The sequence below is a fragment of the Mustela putorius genome, unplaced genomic scaffold (assembly GCF_011764305.1).
Source record: "Mustela putorius furo isolate JIRA1106 unplaced genomic scaffold, ASM1176430v1.1 tig00000873_pilon_pilon_pilon, whole genome shotgun sequence".
Taxonomy (NCBI): domain Eukaryota; kingdom Metazoa; phylum Chordata; class Mammalia; order Carnivora; family Mustelidae; genus Mustela; species Mustela putorius.
This window is the reverse complement of record NW_025421504.1, coordinates 3,582,000-3,598,233: the sequence shown is the minus strand read 5'-3', so window position 1 is coordinate 3,598,233 and position 16,234 is coordinate 3,582,000. Positions and strand designations below refer to the sequence as shown.

Below are 16,234 nucleotides of genomic sequence, written 5' to 3'. Positions count from 1 at the left end.
GGGGGCGGGGCCGGGGCGGGGAGGCGGCTGGGTCCTTGGCGGTCCGCGGCGGCGGTGGTGGCGGCGGGGCGACGGCGGTGGGGCGACGGCGACATGGAGAGCGGGGCCTACGGCGCGGCCAAGGCCGGCGGCTCCTTCGACCTGCGGCGCTTCCTGACGCAGCCGCAGGTGGTGACGCGCGTCGTGTGCCTGGTGAGCCGCGCGCGGGGCCGGGGGACCGGACTGAGCCGCGGAGCCCGGGCGGGGGAGGGGGTGGCCGCGAGCCTGCGAGCGCGACAGGTGGCGGCGGCCGAGGCCGGGACCGTGCGGGTGGCGCGAGTGGGGCCGGCGAGAGGGCCCGGGCCCCGTCGGCTCCCACCCACCGGCCCCAGCTTCCCCCGCCTTTCCCCGGTCCCCGCTGCCCCCCACCGGCCGGGTCCGGTCGCGGGGTGGCCCGGAGGCACCGCGGGGAGCAGGCCTGTCGCCCTGCTGGCGGTGGGAGGAGCTTGGGGCCGCTCCAGGACAGGTGGCCGGCGTGCTGGGACTCCGTGCTGGGGGAATTCTCCGGGACGGAGCTTTCCCAAGCCACGTCGGGTACGGGAGCAGTGCGGCTCCCTGAAACAGCATTCCCCCTCCACTCTGGAGCAGGCCGCGCGCGGGTCGGCTTCCCCACCCAAGATCAGGTCACCCCAGGATGTACCCTTCCCTGTGAGGTAGGAAAGGCTTCCAGGACGGGGGCGCAGTGGGATGGGGTGGGGGAGAGGGGTGGGGGGAGGTCACAGGCTCTTGGACAAGCAGCGCCCAAAGTTGGACAAGTTGTTAGAGTGGGCACGAAGTGCCCTCGTCATGCCTTCCTGGGACTGGAGCCTAACGAGGGACCTTAGTGGCACCCATGCCCCCTCCCTGCCCGATTGCGGGGTCTGCCCCAAGGGCCAGATGCCCCGTGTGTCGGGATGGCTGTGCCAGGAGTGGGGCCTGGCACGCTGCTCCCAGCATCCCGGAGTTCCGGCTTCATCTCCAGCTGGGGGCGGGGCTTGTGACTGGTGGCCGCAGAGCCTACTGACAGGGCCTTGTTCGGGCAGGGCCGGGCGGGGGAGAGGCCTGGGCCCCTCCCACTGAGAGCCAGGTGTGCAGACCGCCCTGCATCCTTGCATCTGCTGGCATGGGGTGGTGGCCTTGAAGTTTAGGGAGGCCATAAGGTGACATGAGGCTATTCCCAAGAGCCTAGAGCCGCTCCCTTGTCCCCCCAACTAGGACCTGCAGGGTTCCAAGTGTAGAACCGTGTCCACAAGGCTTGCCAGTCGGACTAGCCTGGGGTGCCCTGTGCAGCCCGGACTCCCTTACGGACAGGAAGCAGGTTGGGGTTCCCTCAAAGGCGAGAGACGCGATACCACAGAGGCCAGCCGTCCTCGCAGGAAGACGGTTCGCTCAACTGGGGAGGCCAGGCTGGAGCGGGAAAGCGTTGGAGGAGGCACCAAGAAGTGGGAGTCTGGGGGTATGGGCTTCTGCTCAGAGCATGCTGGCGGGCCTTTCCTGAGACCGTGCGGCTGGTGGGGGGGTGTTCTCCATCACCCAGGTGTTCAGGCAGAAGACAATCTAGACAGGGCGCTAGGCAGGTGACTCGGGCAGAAGATGGTCTGAGGGTGGGGCTCCAAGCCTGCGTTTCTGTGACTTTGTGGCCTGTCTCCTGCTGAGCCACGGTGACCCCTCCTGGCAGACAGCCCGAGGCCGGGCAGTCCCCTCTCAGGAGATCCCCGTCTCTTCCCCACCAGGACCCAGTCCAGGAATCCCCAGCCCTGCCCCCGCTGATGGCGGCTTTGCTGGTATCTGCGGGTGCCCTGGGGAAGGGAGTAGGGAGAAGTGGGGATTGTGCACCGGGAGGCGACTTGCTTACTGGCTCCCGACCCAAGTTCGGAAGGGGCCGCAGCGCCAGACCCCTGCCCAGAGGAGAAAAGCAGCAGTGAGAGAGCCCAGGGTCCCCATCATGCGTGCCCCGCTCTGGGTTGTCTGGCGACCACTCAGCTCACCCCCACCTGTCTGCTCAGGTCTTTGCCTTGATCGTGTTCTCGTGCATTTTCGGCGAGGGATACAGCAACACCCACCAGTCCAGACAGCAGTACTGCATTTTCAACCACAACCAGGACGCGTGCGGCTACGGCAGCGCCATCGGGGTGCTGGCCTTCCTGGCCTCGGCCTTCTTCTTGGTGGTTGATGCCTACTTTCCCCAGATCAGCAACGCCACCGACCGCAAATACCTGGTCATCGGCGACCTGCTCTTCTCAGGTACCTGCTAGCGGCACCCCCACTCTATTTGGGGAGGTTAATAGGAGCAGCCAGTGTTCCCCAAAGCCCTGGAGCTCTGGGACTGCAGGGCCTCGGCAAACAACCTGGTATGGGGGGCCGGAGCAGCCCGGGGTCCCCGCCCCACTCGAGGACACGGGCTTTTGCACAGGGATTTCTGTCGGTCTGCGGAAGCCCACCAGCGTCGAGCGACGGTCCCAGGGCTCTGGAGCCAGGCTCCCCGGTCCCCACCCTGGCTTCTGCATCAGCGGCCTTTGCACGCCTGGAAGCTTCTGGGAGATCCTTGCCCAGGGCCTCCTCTGCACCCCTCCCCCCGCCACAGGGGACCCCTCCTGGGTCACTGGACAGCCCCCCGCCCCCTCCACGTTGCTGACCCTGCTTTCCCGGCCTTCCTCCCAGCTCTCTGGACCTTCCTGTGGTTCGTTGGCTTCTGCTTCCTTACCAACCAGTGGGCAGCCACCAAGAAGGAAGATGTGCTGGTGGGGGCCGACTCGGCCCGGGCGGCCATCACCTTCAGCTTCTTCTCCATCTTCTCCTGGGTAGGTGGGCCGGGGCGGGTGAGGGCGGCAGTGCCTCAGGAGAAGGGTGGTGGAAGGCTGAGGAACCCGAAACTCGGGGCTCCCTGCAGGGTGTGCTAGCTTCCCTGGCCTACCAGCGCTACAAGGCCGGAGTGGACGACTTCATCCAGAACTACGTAGACCCCACTCCGGACCCCAGCACGGCCTACGCCTCCTACCCTGGAGCGTCTGTAGACAACTACCAACAGCCACCCTTCACCCAGAACGCGGAGACCACTGAGGGCTACCAGCCGCCCCCTGTGTACTGAGCTGCTGCGGGGGATGGTAAGGGAGGCAGGAAAGGTGCTGGGGGAGGGGGCTGCCCCCTGGCCTGGACTCCTCCCAGGAGCCTTGCCTCCTGGAGCTGTGGCCCCCTCTCCCGTCCGGTGTGCCCATGGGAGCCACCGCACAACCTGGAGAGCCCCTGCTTTCCCCCTCCCCGGCTGCTGGTGCAGAGCCCCAGCCCCAAGTGCCTCTGCCCCAGGGGCTTCACCCACCACTCCTCGAGGGCATTTTCTAGAAAAGGGTTTTTAGCCAGATGTGTTTTGTTACTGCTTTTCATGCCCCCCAGCCACCTGAAAGAGCTGGACGGGCCCGACATGCCGTTTTGACAAGTGCCTTAGCTTCTCCCCAGCCCAGGCAGGCTCAGGTCCAGGCCATGGTGGCCATAGTGACTTGGGGTTCCGTGCCAAAGAGGAGGCTGCGAGCCTTCCCCCCGCTCTGCTGCTGGTGCGGGGCCGGGGCCCCTTTTCCCGCTCACTCAGGTTTGTTTCCCACCTCCTGGCACTGTCGTGCCCACAGCCCCCTGCCTGCTCTGGGAGCCGGCAGCCCCGGGCTCACTGCTGTTGTGTCTGCTTGCTCCTGGATCCGGGTCCCTTCGCTGTGCCTGTACCTCTGGGCGGATGCTGGTCTGCTCACTGCAGGGGCACCAGGTAGCACTCCCTTCTCCTTGTTCCTACCCCCTAGCAACAGGGAGGGGCTTTGCCTGATCGGAAACACCCAGCTTTATGTAAATATCCTGCCACTGTTAGGTGTGGGGTGCACCCACGGCCCCCCCAAACCCCGGCTGTTCTGAATGTATTAAGGAGCCTGGGGCTAAGACAACAGATTCTTGGTTTTAGTAGACGGATTCCAAGACAGAATAAATGTTTTTCTCGTTCATAATCTCCACTGTTATTCGTTGGACCTCAGCCTAGGGGTCCAAGAGAAGTTCCACTCTGGGGTGCACCCCAGGAGTGGGGTGCTTTATGAACTTGCATTTTGAATAGCCACAGCCCTCTGCCTTACGGGTATGCCTAGTGCACGCTTGCGCACACTCTTCTTGTCTGGGGTCTCATGCCTTACACTGCCCTCCGCAGCATCTTAAAATAGCAACTGTGCTCAGCCTGTAAACAAGACACTTTCTCTGGACTGCCTTGCCAAGGCCCTGCTGTGCCCTTGCTGGAGTTGGGGTTGGGGGGGCACCTGGGAGCTGCCCCACTGAATATCCCTTCCCTGGTAACTCTTTCCTTCCCAACCCCTCCTAGCAGAGTGAGGAGCCCCAGGCCTCCACTTCCTGTAGCCAGGGGTTAGCACCTCCAGAGCCCATCCTGGGCCGGCCTGCCCCGGGGGAGAAAGCCCATCTCTGGCAGGAGAGGTCAGGGTCCCTGAAGCATCTCATTCCCCTTTTGGAGCAGTGACAGCGGGGAATGTCAAAAGTGGACCTCTTAGTTTGGAAATCCTGAGTAGCAACTAATGTGGTTCTGTGAACGCCTGTCACCCAGAGCCAGTCATTAGCAAGCTGGAGTAGAACGAAGGGGAGAGGCAAGCCAGGGCAAGGAGGCTACCCCAGAACCCTGATTCCATCTGCACTGGAGTTGGGAGAGGGGCTCAGCCACCCCAGCGGACTCTTGCTTCCATGCAAGGCACTGACAGCCCATTTTACAAGGTGCAGCTGAGCTAGTCTTCTGGGCTCCTGAGCTATCAAATGTCTGTTTCACAAATAAAACCTGACCCCACAGCCCCAGCTGGCCCCAGGCCCCTCCGGCTACCCATTTTGTCCTGAAACCCATCCGGACAGAAGAGCAAGCAAATGTTCCTCCCAGAATGTGCTTCGTGGTCGCTTCTCAGTTAAAATGGTGTGGCGAAGAAACTAGAAGTGCTAGAAAAGGATCTGGAAGGAAATCCCCCCCTCCCCGCCCCGGCCCGGGCCCTGTGTCACGTCAGAGCTGTCTACAGTGAGACCTGGGGCATCCCAGGCTGTAAAAGACAAATGTGCTTCTGGGGCCCCTGGGTGGCTCCGCTAGTTAAGTGTCTGACTTCTGCTCAGGTCATGATGTCCGTGTCCTGGGACTGGGCTCCTGCTCAGCGGGGAATCTGCTTGTCCCGCTCCCCTCTGCCCTCCTCCCACTTGTGCTCTTTCTCAAAAATAAAATCTTAAAAAACCCCTCAAAAAACAGACACATGAGCTTTCACCAACCAGTAAATTTTAATATTAGTTATTAATTCACAGGCTACAACAGAATCCTAGATCCTAACCCTAGCCACCTCTGCCCCTAACACCTCCACATCCAGCTTTTTAAAAGAGAGGCCCCTGGGACCTGAGACCCATCGGGCTAAGGGTCTCCCGTGTGAGAGAAGCTGTAATCCCGGAGAAAATGATCACGGGGGTGCAGGCAGCAGGAGGACCCAAGTCCAGCCACCCTTGGGGGCCGAGAGTCCCAAGCAGAGACAGAAACCTCTGCGTGGGCCGAAGCTGGGTCTGCGCGGGAGGTACCGGCGCACGGACTTCCCAGTGAGAACAGAAACTCAACGGCGAAAGCCACAAGGGGGAAGAAGCCATGGGCGCCCACGTCGCCACAGTGTGTGGTTCTGCCCTTCCCCCCCCCCCCCGGGAGGGTGGGGGGTGGGGCTGGCTGCGGCGGCCGGGCCCTAGCTCGCGGGGGCACCGGCGGCCGGGAAGGGAACCAGGGACAGGGGAACCGGGACGCGCAGACGCGCAGACCACCGGCCCGAGACCCACACCGCGGGCGGCAGAAAGTCCCGTCTTCGCCCCGCCCCCACTTCCTCCTGGGGCGGGCCTCGCGGCTGCCAGCAGGGGGCGCGGGGGCGGCGCGGGCGGCGCGGGCGGCCGGCGGGGGGCGGCGCGGGCCGGCGGCCTCAGTTGGCGGCGGGGCTGCACTGCAGGACCTGGTGCGGCGCGAAGAGCTTCCGGGCTCCCGCCGCCTCCGCGGGCCTTGCGGGCACCGGCACGGGGCAGTTCTCCTTGTTCTCCTTGCCGTCCGGCGCGGCGGGCAGACCCGCGGGCTTCTTGAAGTAGCAGAGGCGGCACACGGAGTGGTATTTGTCCGCTCCCCCGATCACCTCCACCTGGCCGCGGGACGCAGAGGGCGCGGACTGAGGCGGGGCCCGGCGCCTGCCGGCCTCTCCCCACCCCCCCCACCCCCCCCAACCCCGGGGCAGGCAGGTGGGCGCTACCTCTTTCTCCGAGCCTAGCCGCTTGGTGTACGCCGCCTCCCGGAAGCACTCCATGCACACCGCTGTCAGCTTCACCACGCTCTCCGCCAGGGGCACCAGGTTCAGGATGGTCCCAAAGGCCTATGCTCCCAGCGGAAGGGCAGCAGGTGAGCACATCCACCTGGCCAGGTGCGCTGTCCCTTGACACCCTTGGATGGTCCCGGGGCAAGCCGGGAGCTGGGCCTTGCTCACCTGCGTGCCCCCGCTAGGATGCTGGGACGAGGCCGACTCAACGTGCTGCCAAGTGGCAAGCCCCGGTCACCGAGGCTGGCAGGTCTGCCCCTGTTCCTGCCCAGCCCCTCCAAGGCCGGGATCAGATGCCTCACCTTCCTCTGAAAGGTCCCGTCCAGTGCGGCCACGATCACGGTCTTCCCCGCATTAGCCATAGTCTCGCTGAACTCCACGATGTCTGGGAACTGGAAGGGGGGAGGCGGGGAACGTCAGGCATTCAAACAGTGATGTGCCCTCTGATGCCTCTAGGGGGGTCAGCACCTTACAGAGCAGGAGGACACAGCAGGCCCTGTGGTCACTGTCAATCAGCGGTCCTGCTAAGCGGCCCAGGGCTGCTTCTGCAGGTCCTTTGTGCGTTTTCCCTGCTCAATCATTCTGCCTCCAGCGGGCCGTGTTTGTCTGTCTGGATTGTTCTCTGGTTGTGTGAACAGGCACATTCTTGTCTTGGGGCAGCGGGTCTCTCCCCAAGCCATTTAGGCCGGGCTTGGCCCATTTATCGAGGTGTGAGGTTACCGGGACCTGGACGGTTAGCAAGACAAGGTCCGCGAAGGTGACTGTAGGAAAACCGAGAGCAATTCGAGTAGGACTCAGCTGAAGCCAAATCCCGATTGTTACCCTCCGTAGGGCTGGCCAGGCCCAAGCTACAGAGGTAACCCCCGCTCCACCCACGGGGACTCTGGCATGCTCGCCCACGCTTTGCGGGTCGCAGAAATGCAGCTCCCAGTCTGCAAGGGGCTCTCGGCCAGTAAACACCCCCTTCTCTAAGTTGTCACAGAGAGAACAGTTTCTAGACGTTACCAAATAATCCCTGGGTGGGGGCAGGTGCAAAACGATCCAGAGATGAGCCTCCCTGTGCCTCACCCGCCACACGGAGGCATAACGTCAGGACACTCGTCCTTCCACACCCTTTCTGGGGTCCTGGGAGGGCCTCAGCCCCCCTCCCGCCCACTGCGCCGACGCCAGCATTCAAAGAGCTCACATCGTCCCCTGCTCACATGCCACCTCCCTGGGAAGGGGTCCCCAGCAGGGGTTCCCGAGGTCTCCAAGGTAAGGACAGGGCGGAGCACATGGCCAGCACCCCGTAGAACACCCGCCAGGAAGCTCGTGCGGATGTTGATTTCTATTGCTGTTCGTTTTTACGTTATGTTATAGGTCGACCTGTGTCCCTCCCACCCCCCAAATTCACGTTGAAACCCTAACTTCCAGTCCCTCAGAACATGACCTCATCTGGAGGTAGGGTCTTTGCAAATACCACCCCACTAAAATGAGGTCAGCAGGGTGAGCCCCAATTTCATATGACGGCTGTCCTTACAGGAAGGGGCTCTTTGGATGGCGACACGGAGGGAGGCCGGCCATCCGCAAGCCAAGGGGAGGCGTCTGGAAGCCCTCACAAGGAAGGGAGCCTGCCCACACCCTGATTTCGGGCTTCCAGCCTCAAGAATTGAGAGAGAATCCGTTCCTGCTGTGTGAGCTGCCCCATCTGTGCTACTTGTCATAGCAGCTTAAATAGAACTTTAGGGGGCGCCTGGGGGTGTGGTCGGTTAAGCCTCTGGCTCTTGGTTTCAGCTTAAGTCATTATCTCTCAGTCAGGAAATCGAGAGCCCACCCCCCACTCTCTCTCCCAAATAAATAAAAAATCTTTAAAAGAAAATAAAATAAACAGGGGCGCCTGGGTGGCTCAGTGGGTGAAGCCTCTGCCTTTGGTTCAGGTCATGATCTCAGGGTCCTGGGATCCAGCCCCGCATTGGGCTCTCTGCTCAGCAGGGAGTCAGCTTCTCCCTCTGCCTCTGCGGCTCCCCCTGCTTGTGTGCTCTTTTTCTCTCTCTCTAATAAATAAATAAAATCTTAAAACGAAATAGAACTTCAGGGTCCCCAGCTGGCTCAGTCAGAAGAGTGTGCAACTCTTGATCTCAGGGTCGTGAGTTTGAGCCCCACACTGGGTATAAAGATTATTTAAATAAATTAAAACTTTAAAAAAAATAAATAAACAAAAATAAAATAGAACTTCCAAGCAGTTAGCAAATTTCGGGTTGTCTTGGTGCACACAAAAAGTTACAGCAGGGGCATCCAAGAGGGAAAGTACCAGCAGAGGGTTCTCGCTGGTGGCGAGCTGGCTCACTAGCGTCCAGCTGCCTGTTCCATACCTCGGGGCAACCAGCGGCGAGCCGCTTCCTAAAGGAGCTTCGATGCAGGTAAAAGAACCCAGAGCCAAGCTTAGGAAAGCCTTGGAGGGTAGCAGATAAACATGGAAACAGGACTACGAAGGTCTTGGAAACAAAAGAGAAATGCAGTGGAGTAGGGTGTGCGGGTGTGTGTGCCCTGGTGTGTACGTGCGTGCACACATGGGCACGCTCCAGCACCCGCCCTTCACGCCTCTCTCCTGGGGATTTCTGCAAAGGCCCGGTGGTCACACTGCCCTCTGCACCTGCCGTCCTCTCTCCTGCCCGGAGCCACCTACCTCCTACAGAAGACACACGCCACCTGGCTCTCTCGCAGGCCCCTTTCTGACCACCTCACCTTAGCTCTGTCCCCCTGATGTGCCTTTCCCCCCAGTTGTCTCCACCTGACCTATGACGTCATTCTCTCCCTGGGCTAGAGTGTAAGCACAGGGGTGGAGACGCTGACTGGATCCCCAACACTGAGAACACGGCTGGCGTGGGGCACAGGCCCGGAAAGTACTGATGGATGGATGGGTGGATGGGACAGGACTGGCCCTTTGACCAGCAATTCCACCTCACAGATCAACCCCAGTACGCCAGACAGAGGATGTCCGTCACAGCCTTGAAATGGCACATGCCAGGGGGCTTGTGTGAGAAAGGTACGCTGCATTTGTAAACCTGTGGAAGGACTGGTACATCCTCCGAGCGGGGACGTTTGCTGTCACGGGTAAATAGCCACACAGCGTGATAGGAACCCCCTCTTTAAAAATGTACACCTGGGTGCCTGGGTGGCTCAGTGGGTTAAGCCACTGCCTTCGGCTCAGGCCATGATCCCAGGGTCTTGGGATCGATTCTGCATTGGGCTCCTTGCTCCACAGGGAGCCTGCTTCTCTCACTGCCTCTGCCTGCCGCTCTGCCTACTTGTGTGTGCGCTCTCTCTCTCTCTCTCTCTGACAAATAAATAAATAAATAAATAAATAAAATATTAAAAAAAAAAAAAAAGAAAAACGTACACCTACAGAACAAATAAAGAAGATGTGGTATATATACGCAATGGAATACTATGCAGCCATCCAAAAACCCTTGAAATCTTGCCATTTGCAACAATGTGGATGGAGCTAAAGGATCGTCGAAGCACAAGAGTCAATCAGAGAAAGAGAATTATCAGATGATCTCACGGACACGAGGAATTTGAGAAGCAAGACAGAGGACCATCGGGGAAGGGAGGGAAAAATGAAACAAGATGAAACCAGAGAAGGAGACAAACCCTAAGAGACTCTTCATCTCAGGAAACAAACTGAGGGTGGCTGGAGGGGAGGGGGCTGGGGGTGCTGGAGGGGCTGGTGACGGACACTGGGGCGGGTATGTGCTATGGTGAGAGCTGTGAAGTGTGTAAGGCTGATGAGACACACACCTGCACCCCTGAAGCAAGTAATACATTCTATGTTAATAAAAAAAAGTACGGCTATAAAGATTAGACAGACATAGAACCAACATGTAATGGGTTTTTGGATTGTTTTTCTGGGTTGGGAAGAGAAGGCCAGCCCCAGCGGCACCCACAGCCGGGCCCCAGTGTCACATAATTAGATTTAGGATGCTGGACAGGATCACCCCGCTTCCTGAGGGCACTGGATCAAAGGCTAAGCCAACCTCCTAAAATCCTCCCCAGAATGAGCGCCGGAAGCAAAGCCCTCCCAAGGCGCCCCCGGGGTCCCGCAGTGTGGGTTCTCCCTGCAGCAGTGACGAACCGCCCCCTCCCTGGGCACACACACAAGAATTTCAGGGCACAGACGTGGCGTAAAATACAGTAAAAGGGGGCGCCTAGGTGGCTCAGTGGGTTAAGCTGCTGCCTTTGGCCCAGGTCATGATCTCAGGGTCCTGGGATCGAGTCCCGCATCGGGCTCTCTGCTCAGCAGGGGGCCTGCTTCCCTCTCTCTCTCTCTGCCTGCCTCTCTGCCTACTTGTGATCTCTCTCTGTCAAATAAATAAATAAAATCTTAAAAAAAAAAAAAATACAGTAAAAGGGACCATGTGCCCAAGCCAGTGTACGCGCTTCCAGAAAGGAAAAGACTGAGCCAGAAAAGCCTTTAACACAAGATTTTCCAAAAGGCAAGGGAAGGAACGGCCGCAGTTAAAACAAACAGGACGTCCGTAAACAGAAACCAGGAAATGTGGCCGAGAGCGGGAGTTCCGCGAAAAGAAGGACCTGAAAATCCCAGATGGAAATTAGTCTTTGAAACCACACACGCTTTGGGAGATGTTCCCAGAACACCTCCCGGACGGTGAGGAGATGTGGAGGGTAGTGGCTGCGTTCTCCCCGCCAGGCAAGAAGGCACCGGCGCTCCCATGTAAAAGACGCAGCAGCCACCAAACTAAACGCAACACGGCCCAGGACACCCGTCACCCAGTCACCGGCTCAGGAAAGCCACCCTTTGCCACCCTGCTTATCCTACAGAACAAAACAAAGACGTTTTCCGACCAAGACTCAGAAAGCTTGCCGCTCAACCATCCTGGGCTGGAAGAGCTCCTGTAGGGTGCACTTCCAAAGAAGAGAAACAAATCCATAACAAACATGCCAGAAGCAACAGAGAGGCAAACAGAGCACTGCTTGCATACCAGCGCTGAGAAATTGGCTTGAACAGATAACCCTAAGGTCAAGAATCATAGGCTGTACAGACTGAGCAGGCCAAGCACCCTAAGAAAACGGATTTTTTTGTTGTTGTTGTTCACTGTAAATATATGTATATATATTTTTTCTTAGGGGGGTGGTGAGTGAGAAGGGAATCTTAGGCAGCTCCATGCCCAGCACAGCCCGACATAGGGCTCGATCTCATGACTCTGGGGTCATGACCTGAGCCAAAATCAACAGTCAGAGGCTCAACTGATTAAGCCACCTAGATGCGCCCCCCCCGGCTTTGTTTTATTTTTTATTTTTTAAAGATTTTATTTATTTATTTGACAGAGAGAGACACAGCGAGAGAGGGAACACAAGCAGGGGGAGTGGGAGCGGGAGAAGCAGGCAGCAGGGATCATGACCTGAGCTGAAGGCAGATGCTTAATGGCTAAGCGACCCTTTTATATATATAGATATAGATTTTTTTAATAGGATTTTTTTTAAAGATTTTTTTATTTATTTACTTGACTGACAGAGATCACAAGTAGGCAGAGAAGCAGGCAGAGAGAGGAGGAAGCAGGCTCCCTGCTGAGCAGAGAGCCAGATGCGGGGCTTGATCCCAGGACCCTGGGATCATGACCCGAGCCGAAGGCAGAGGCTTCAACCCACTGAGCCACCCAGGCGCCCCTAGATTTTTTCCTTAAGAAGGTAAAATAAATCCCTTAAAACTTGAAAAGCAGTGTGGAGAACCCAAGGGCATTCCGACATGAGCTGAAGTGAACATTGCTTACTAGAAGACAGAACCAACAAAGCAGGAAGAGGGACAGACTGGGAGTTCCTAGGCAGAATGCCAGGACGGGCCAACTTACAAACTGCCCTTCGTCGATGCCTATGACAGCCACCCCCAGGGCCTCCTGAGCCACGTCCCGGAGCAGGCTGGCCGGCAGTGCCTCCATGGTGTTCCTGGGGAGAGAAAGCCAGCAGGTGAGCAAGGCCAGGGAGAGGAAACCTGAATGCTGGGGCTGGCGCCCAGCTCCCGGGACCACCCTACCCGCAAAGCAGCTGCACTGTTGGGCTGGGCCTTGAAGTTAGTACCTGTGGGAAGCCTCTGGGGAGGATAAAGGCCCGTGTTCAGAAAAACAGTCATTCAACCCAAGCGGTTTCCTTTGAGGCACCAGACTAGAAGTTAACAATGCACATTACAACGCTTAACGGAGACTCAAGGCTCCACTTCTGTTTAGTGTGGGCCGGCCAGGTGAAATGCTTTAATTTCCTTTAAAAATGGGAAAAAGAATACCTAAATACAACTCGGGCTGCATTCTAGCTGTCTTTCTGCCAATGTGGTCCTAAAATTTAATCTTTTGCTTCTTTCTTTCTATGGACTAAAGAGCCCACTCAAGGCTAAAGTGCTCTGGAAGGTGCAGTGTGGTACTGGGCGGAGGCTGGGCACCAGACTCAACCCTGTGTGTCCCTGCAGAGATAAGCCCAGAACCCCAGCCAGCACTGCTGGAGAAGAATTCAATCCATCTGGCTCTTCTGACAGGTCAGAGGACTTTTCCACCATCACAGAGCTATTAATTGGCAGAGCCAAGATTCAAATCCAAGGTCACACTGTGTCCTGTGTGCCCAATGGGGAGAACCATATCTAGAAATGTTTGAAAGCCAAAGGCCATGTGTGGGAAGGTTCCAACCCAACCTGTCCCCACACCGAGAACCATTTTTTTTTTCTTTTTAAAGATTTTATTTATTTATTTGACAGACAGAGATCACAAGTAGGCAGAGAGGCAGATGGAGAGAGAGAGAGGAGGAAGCAGGTTTCCTACTGAGCAGAGATCCCGATGTAGGATTCGATCCCAGGACCCTGGGGTCATGACCTGAGCCAAGGGAAGACGCTTAACCAACTGAGCCACGCAGGCGGCCCCCTCTTTCAAGATTTTGTTTATTTATTTGAGAGAGGGAGCACATGAGCGTCAGGGGGAGTCGGGGGGGCGCGGGGAGGAGGGAAGAGGCAGAGGAAGAAGCGGGCTCCCTGCTCCCCGGGACCCTGGGACCATGACCTGAGCTGAAGGCCGCTGATACTCTCTGAAGGCCCCGCAGCCCGTAGCTGTATTTAGAAAAATAAACAAAAATACTTTATAGCAAGATAAGTTATTATCTTGCTATAATTCTACTCCAAGATCTGGGACTAGCATGAGATAGTATTTCAAATTCCCCCTTCCCTCCCCAAATAGAAAAAAAACAGAGGGCGGGCAAGGGCAGCATGTCTGGAGCCCTGTCCCTCCTGCGCCAACAGCTCGGTCCCAGCCGTGGCCGATCCCAGCCTCTGCAGCCCGAGTCAGAGAGCATCTGTGCCACTCCAGGCAGAGCTCCAAGGGGCCCCTATCTGCCCGAGTTCTCCCGGGACACTGCTGCCTCCTCTGCTCCCACAGTCCTCCCTGGATGGGCCCTTGCGTGGTGCAGCCGCAGAACAGCATGTTTTAGAGCGGAAGCAAACTGGATGGCAGAAATGACCAGCATCGGACAGCATGGCCAGAAGCACGTGGCACCCAAAGCCTCCCGCTTAGCTCCGTGTCCCAGGCACTGTCCACCCCACTCCCCGCCTGGCTTCACAAACCCCACAACTGCCACCCCGACGCTACACACAGGGGGCCATTCTGAGGTTCCCAGGCTACAAGCTCTGTCCGTGGCACAGCATGGCTTTGCCACGGGGTGGGGGGGTGGTTTCAGTGGGACAAGCCCCGAGTACAGAGATCACGTCCCAGGCTCAGATATCTTAGGCCTCGATCTGTAGCCAAGGAACAGGCAAGAGCCAATGTAAATTTCCTCTTCCCTCCCGTGCTTGGCAAACAGAAACGTCCTCGGGGCGCAGGCAGATAAACATAAAAGCAGGTGCATGAAGACCACGCAACAACTGAGAGCGAGCCCGGCTGTTAAGGACGACAAAGTAAAACGAAAAACAACACGCAGGCTCAAAGAAATCAGTTTACCACAGCACAGCCGTCAGCGCAGCACTGTTGACAACCGGCAGGATAGATACTGGCCGTGGGGCTGTCCTGTGTGCTGTGGGATGTTCGGTTTGGAAGCATCCCGTGCCCCTCCCCCACTGCAGTCGTGAAGACTGGAACTGTCTCCAGACACTGCCAAATGGACTCCCCGGGACGGGGGCGCAAAGCCTCTCCTGGTTAAGAGCACTGGGCTAGAACTCCGCGCAAGGCCAAGTCCATGATCCCTGGCCAAGCGACTTTGAAAGTTTGCGGAGTTGCAGTGTTTCGATGCCAGGCGTCAGCATTACTAAGCATTCCTGCTAAAAGAGAGCTCTTCCGGTGTGTTCTAGGCCTTTGGGAATTTTCACCAGGCTTCCAGGGTTGGGGGGGTGGGGGGTGGGCGGTCATGTGACAGGACAGACGCGGGCAGGGACTCACCGGTCGTGCGTGGAGAATCTGCTGCTGTACCGCGTGTCCTTGGCGTACTTGATCACCAAGCACTTGTACTGGGCAACCTGGAAGCGGCGGACCCTTCGCATCAGCTCCGTACTGCAAGAGCGGGGGCCCTCCGTGAGCCCCACGGTGTTGACAGTGGGCAAGGAAGACCCCCTGAGCACATGCGGGGCGCCCCACCACCTTCTAGGGGTCTGCAGCCCGAGACCCACCAATGGAGAAAAAGAGGACAGAGGGGCCGTGCTCTGGGCATCCACAGATGCCATACTGGTGAGAGCAGTCAGGGAGCCCCGGGAAAAATGGAATAACAGAGGCGTGCTGAGGTGGTAAGTGTTCTCCTTGGGGAGGGTGGCAAGGAATGACCCTTAGATGGTCCGGGGAGGGGATAGAGGGGTGAGGGTCTCAGGGATCTGGTGGAGCGGGCAGAGGCAAAAGCCCCATGTGGAGGAGAGGAGCCAGACTGCCTTCCAAAGCAGTCTCATCCCGGGGGCCATCAACTCGTCGGAACTGATTTCATAAAATTTTTTTGCGCAATAAGAAAATCACTTTGCCTCTCCCAGAGCCTAGAGCTTGCACTGGAATCACCCCCCCACCCACCCCCCCCCCCCCCCCCCTCCCCGGGCAGAGGGCGATTCTCAGGGGGCTGGCTAGTCCTGCCTAGGTCAGGTGATGGTGCCTCACATCAAGGGAGCAAAGGTACCCGGGTCTGACTCCTTAATGTGTAAACTAAGGAAACAGTCACATCGGAAGGTGGGGGAGGGGGGGTTGCCCGTACTGCAGGGCACATAGGACCTGGCCCATGGTAGACGCGATTTTAAAAGAATTTAAAAATTTAATCACAAAAAGCATTGAAAGACTTGGCTGACCCTTTCCGAGAGGGCTTCGGTGCGAGGCTAAACCGTCCGCAGCTGCAGCCAGAGGCCGGAGGGAGCGGGGGTGGAACGACTCTTACGGAAGGGACGCCTTGCCCAGGACCGGATCCCGGGGAACCGCAGCATCCCGGGCGGGCACGCGCCGTCCCGCGGCAGGGGCTGTGCTGGGGGTGCTGTCTGAGAGCGGCGGCGGGCCCTGGAGGGGCGCCGGGGGAGGACAGCCCCGGGGAGGGGAGGGATGGGGGAGGAGGCGGTCCCCACGAGGCCGCGACTTACTTACCTTTTTCCTGAGAACATGGGTCCTAGAATCACCTAGGAGGGAAGGCGAGGTTCACTTCGGGGCCCGCCACGCACGGACGGCCGGCCACCGCCACAACCCCCACCCGGACCCCGCTCCCGCTCCCGGGTGCAGGGATCCCCTCCCGGCGCGGCACCTGAATCTGCCCCCGGGTCTTGCTGGGGGAGCCGGGAAGCACGGTGGGCAGGTTGATGCAGCTCATGACGCCCCAGAAACCCTGCAGCTCGGGGTCCCTCCGGTGCCGCCGCCCAGCAGCCAGGCGCGGGTTCCCGCGCTCTCCGCTTTTATCCC

The 16,234-nt window shown here is 58.6% G+C and overlaps 2 protein-coding genes across 3 annotated transcripts; one reads left to right on the top strand and one right to left on the bottom strand.

Annotated features, from left to right (window-relative positions):
* Positions 1 to 24: 24 nt before the first annotated feature.
* Positions 25 to 4,001, top strand: SYNGR2 (synaptogyrin 2). 2 transcript variants are annotated; one of them, XM_045085827.1, is made up of 4 exons: positions 27 to 192; positions 2,025 to 2,262; positions 2,680 to 2,819; positions 2,909 to 4,001. In XM_045085827.1, exons 1-4 carry the CDS (start codon positions 94 to 96, stop codon positions 3,104 to 3,106), a joined length of 675 nt encoding a protein of 224 aa, XP_044941762.1. In that variant the 5' UTR covers positions 27 to 93; the 3' UTR covers positions 3,107 to 4,001. The 2 variants fall into 2 exon arrangements, with proteins under 2 accessions (XP_044941763.1, XP_044941762.1); XM_045085828.1 differs by lacking the exon at positions 2,680 to 2,819 and having other exon boundaries at positions 25 to 192.
* Positions 4,002 to 5,285: 1,284 nt separating this feature from the next.
* Positions 5,286 to 16,234, bottom strand: TK1 (thymidine kinase 1). The gene is made up of 7 exons (XM_004749270.3): positions 16,080 to 16,234; positions 15,926 to 15,957; positions 14,759 to 14,869; positions 12,206 to 12,299; positions 6,659 to 6,748; positions 6,294 to 6,413; positions 5,286 to 6,185 (listed from the first exon to the last, which is right to left on the bottom strand). The coding sequence occupies exons 1-7, from the start codon at positions 16,143 to 16,145 to the stop codon at positions 5,976 to 5,978; spliced, it is 723 nt and encodes a 240-aa protein (XP_004749327.2). The 5' UTR covers positions 16,146 to 16,234; the 3' UTR covers positions 5,286 to 5,975.

Coding starts and splice junctions, on each gene's coding strand:
- SYNGR2 (XM_045085827.1), top strand. CDS start 94: ATGGAGAGCGGGGCCTACGGCGCGGCCAAGGCCGGCGGCTCCTTCGAC. Junction 193..2,024: donor TGACGCGCGTCGTGTGCCTG/GTGAGCCGCGCG, acceptor CTGTCTGCTCAG/GTCTTTGCCTTGATCGTGTT. Junction 2,263..2,679: donor CGGCGACCTGCTCTTCTCAG/GTACCTGCTAGC, acceptor CCTTCCTCCCAG/CTCTCTGGACCTTCCTGTGG.
- TK1 (XM_004749270.3), bottom strand. CDS start 16,145: ATGAGCTGCATCAACCTGCCCACCGTGCTTCCCGGCTCCCCCAGCAAG. Junction 15,958..16,079: donor AGACCCGGGGGCAGATTCAG/GTGCCGCGCCGG, acceptor CTTCCCTCCTAG/GTGATTCTAGGACCCATGTT. Junction 14,870..15,925: donor CCCATGTTCTCAGGAAAAAG/GTAAGTAAGTCG, acceptor CCGCTCTTGCAG/TACGGAGCTGATGCGAAGGG.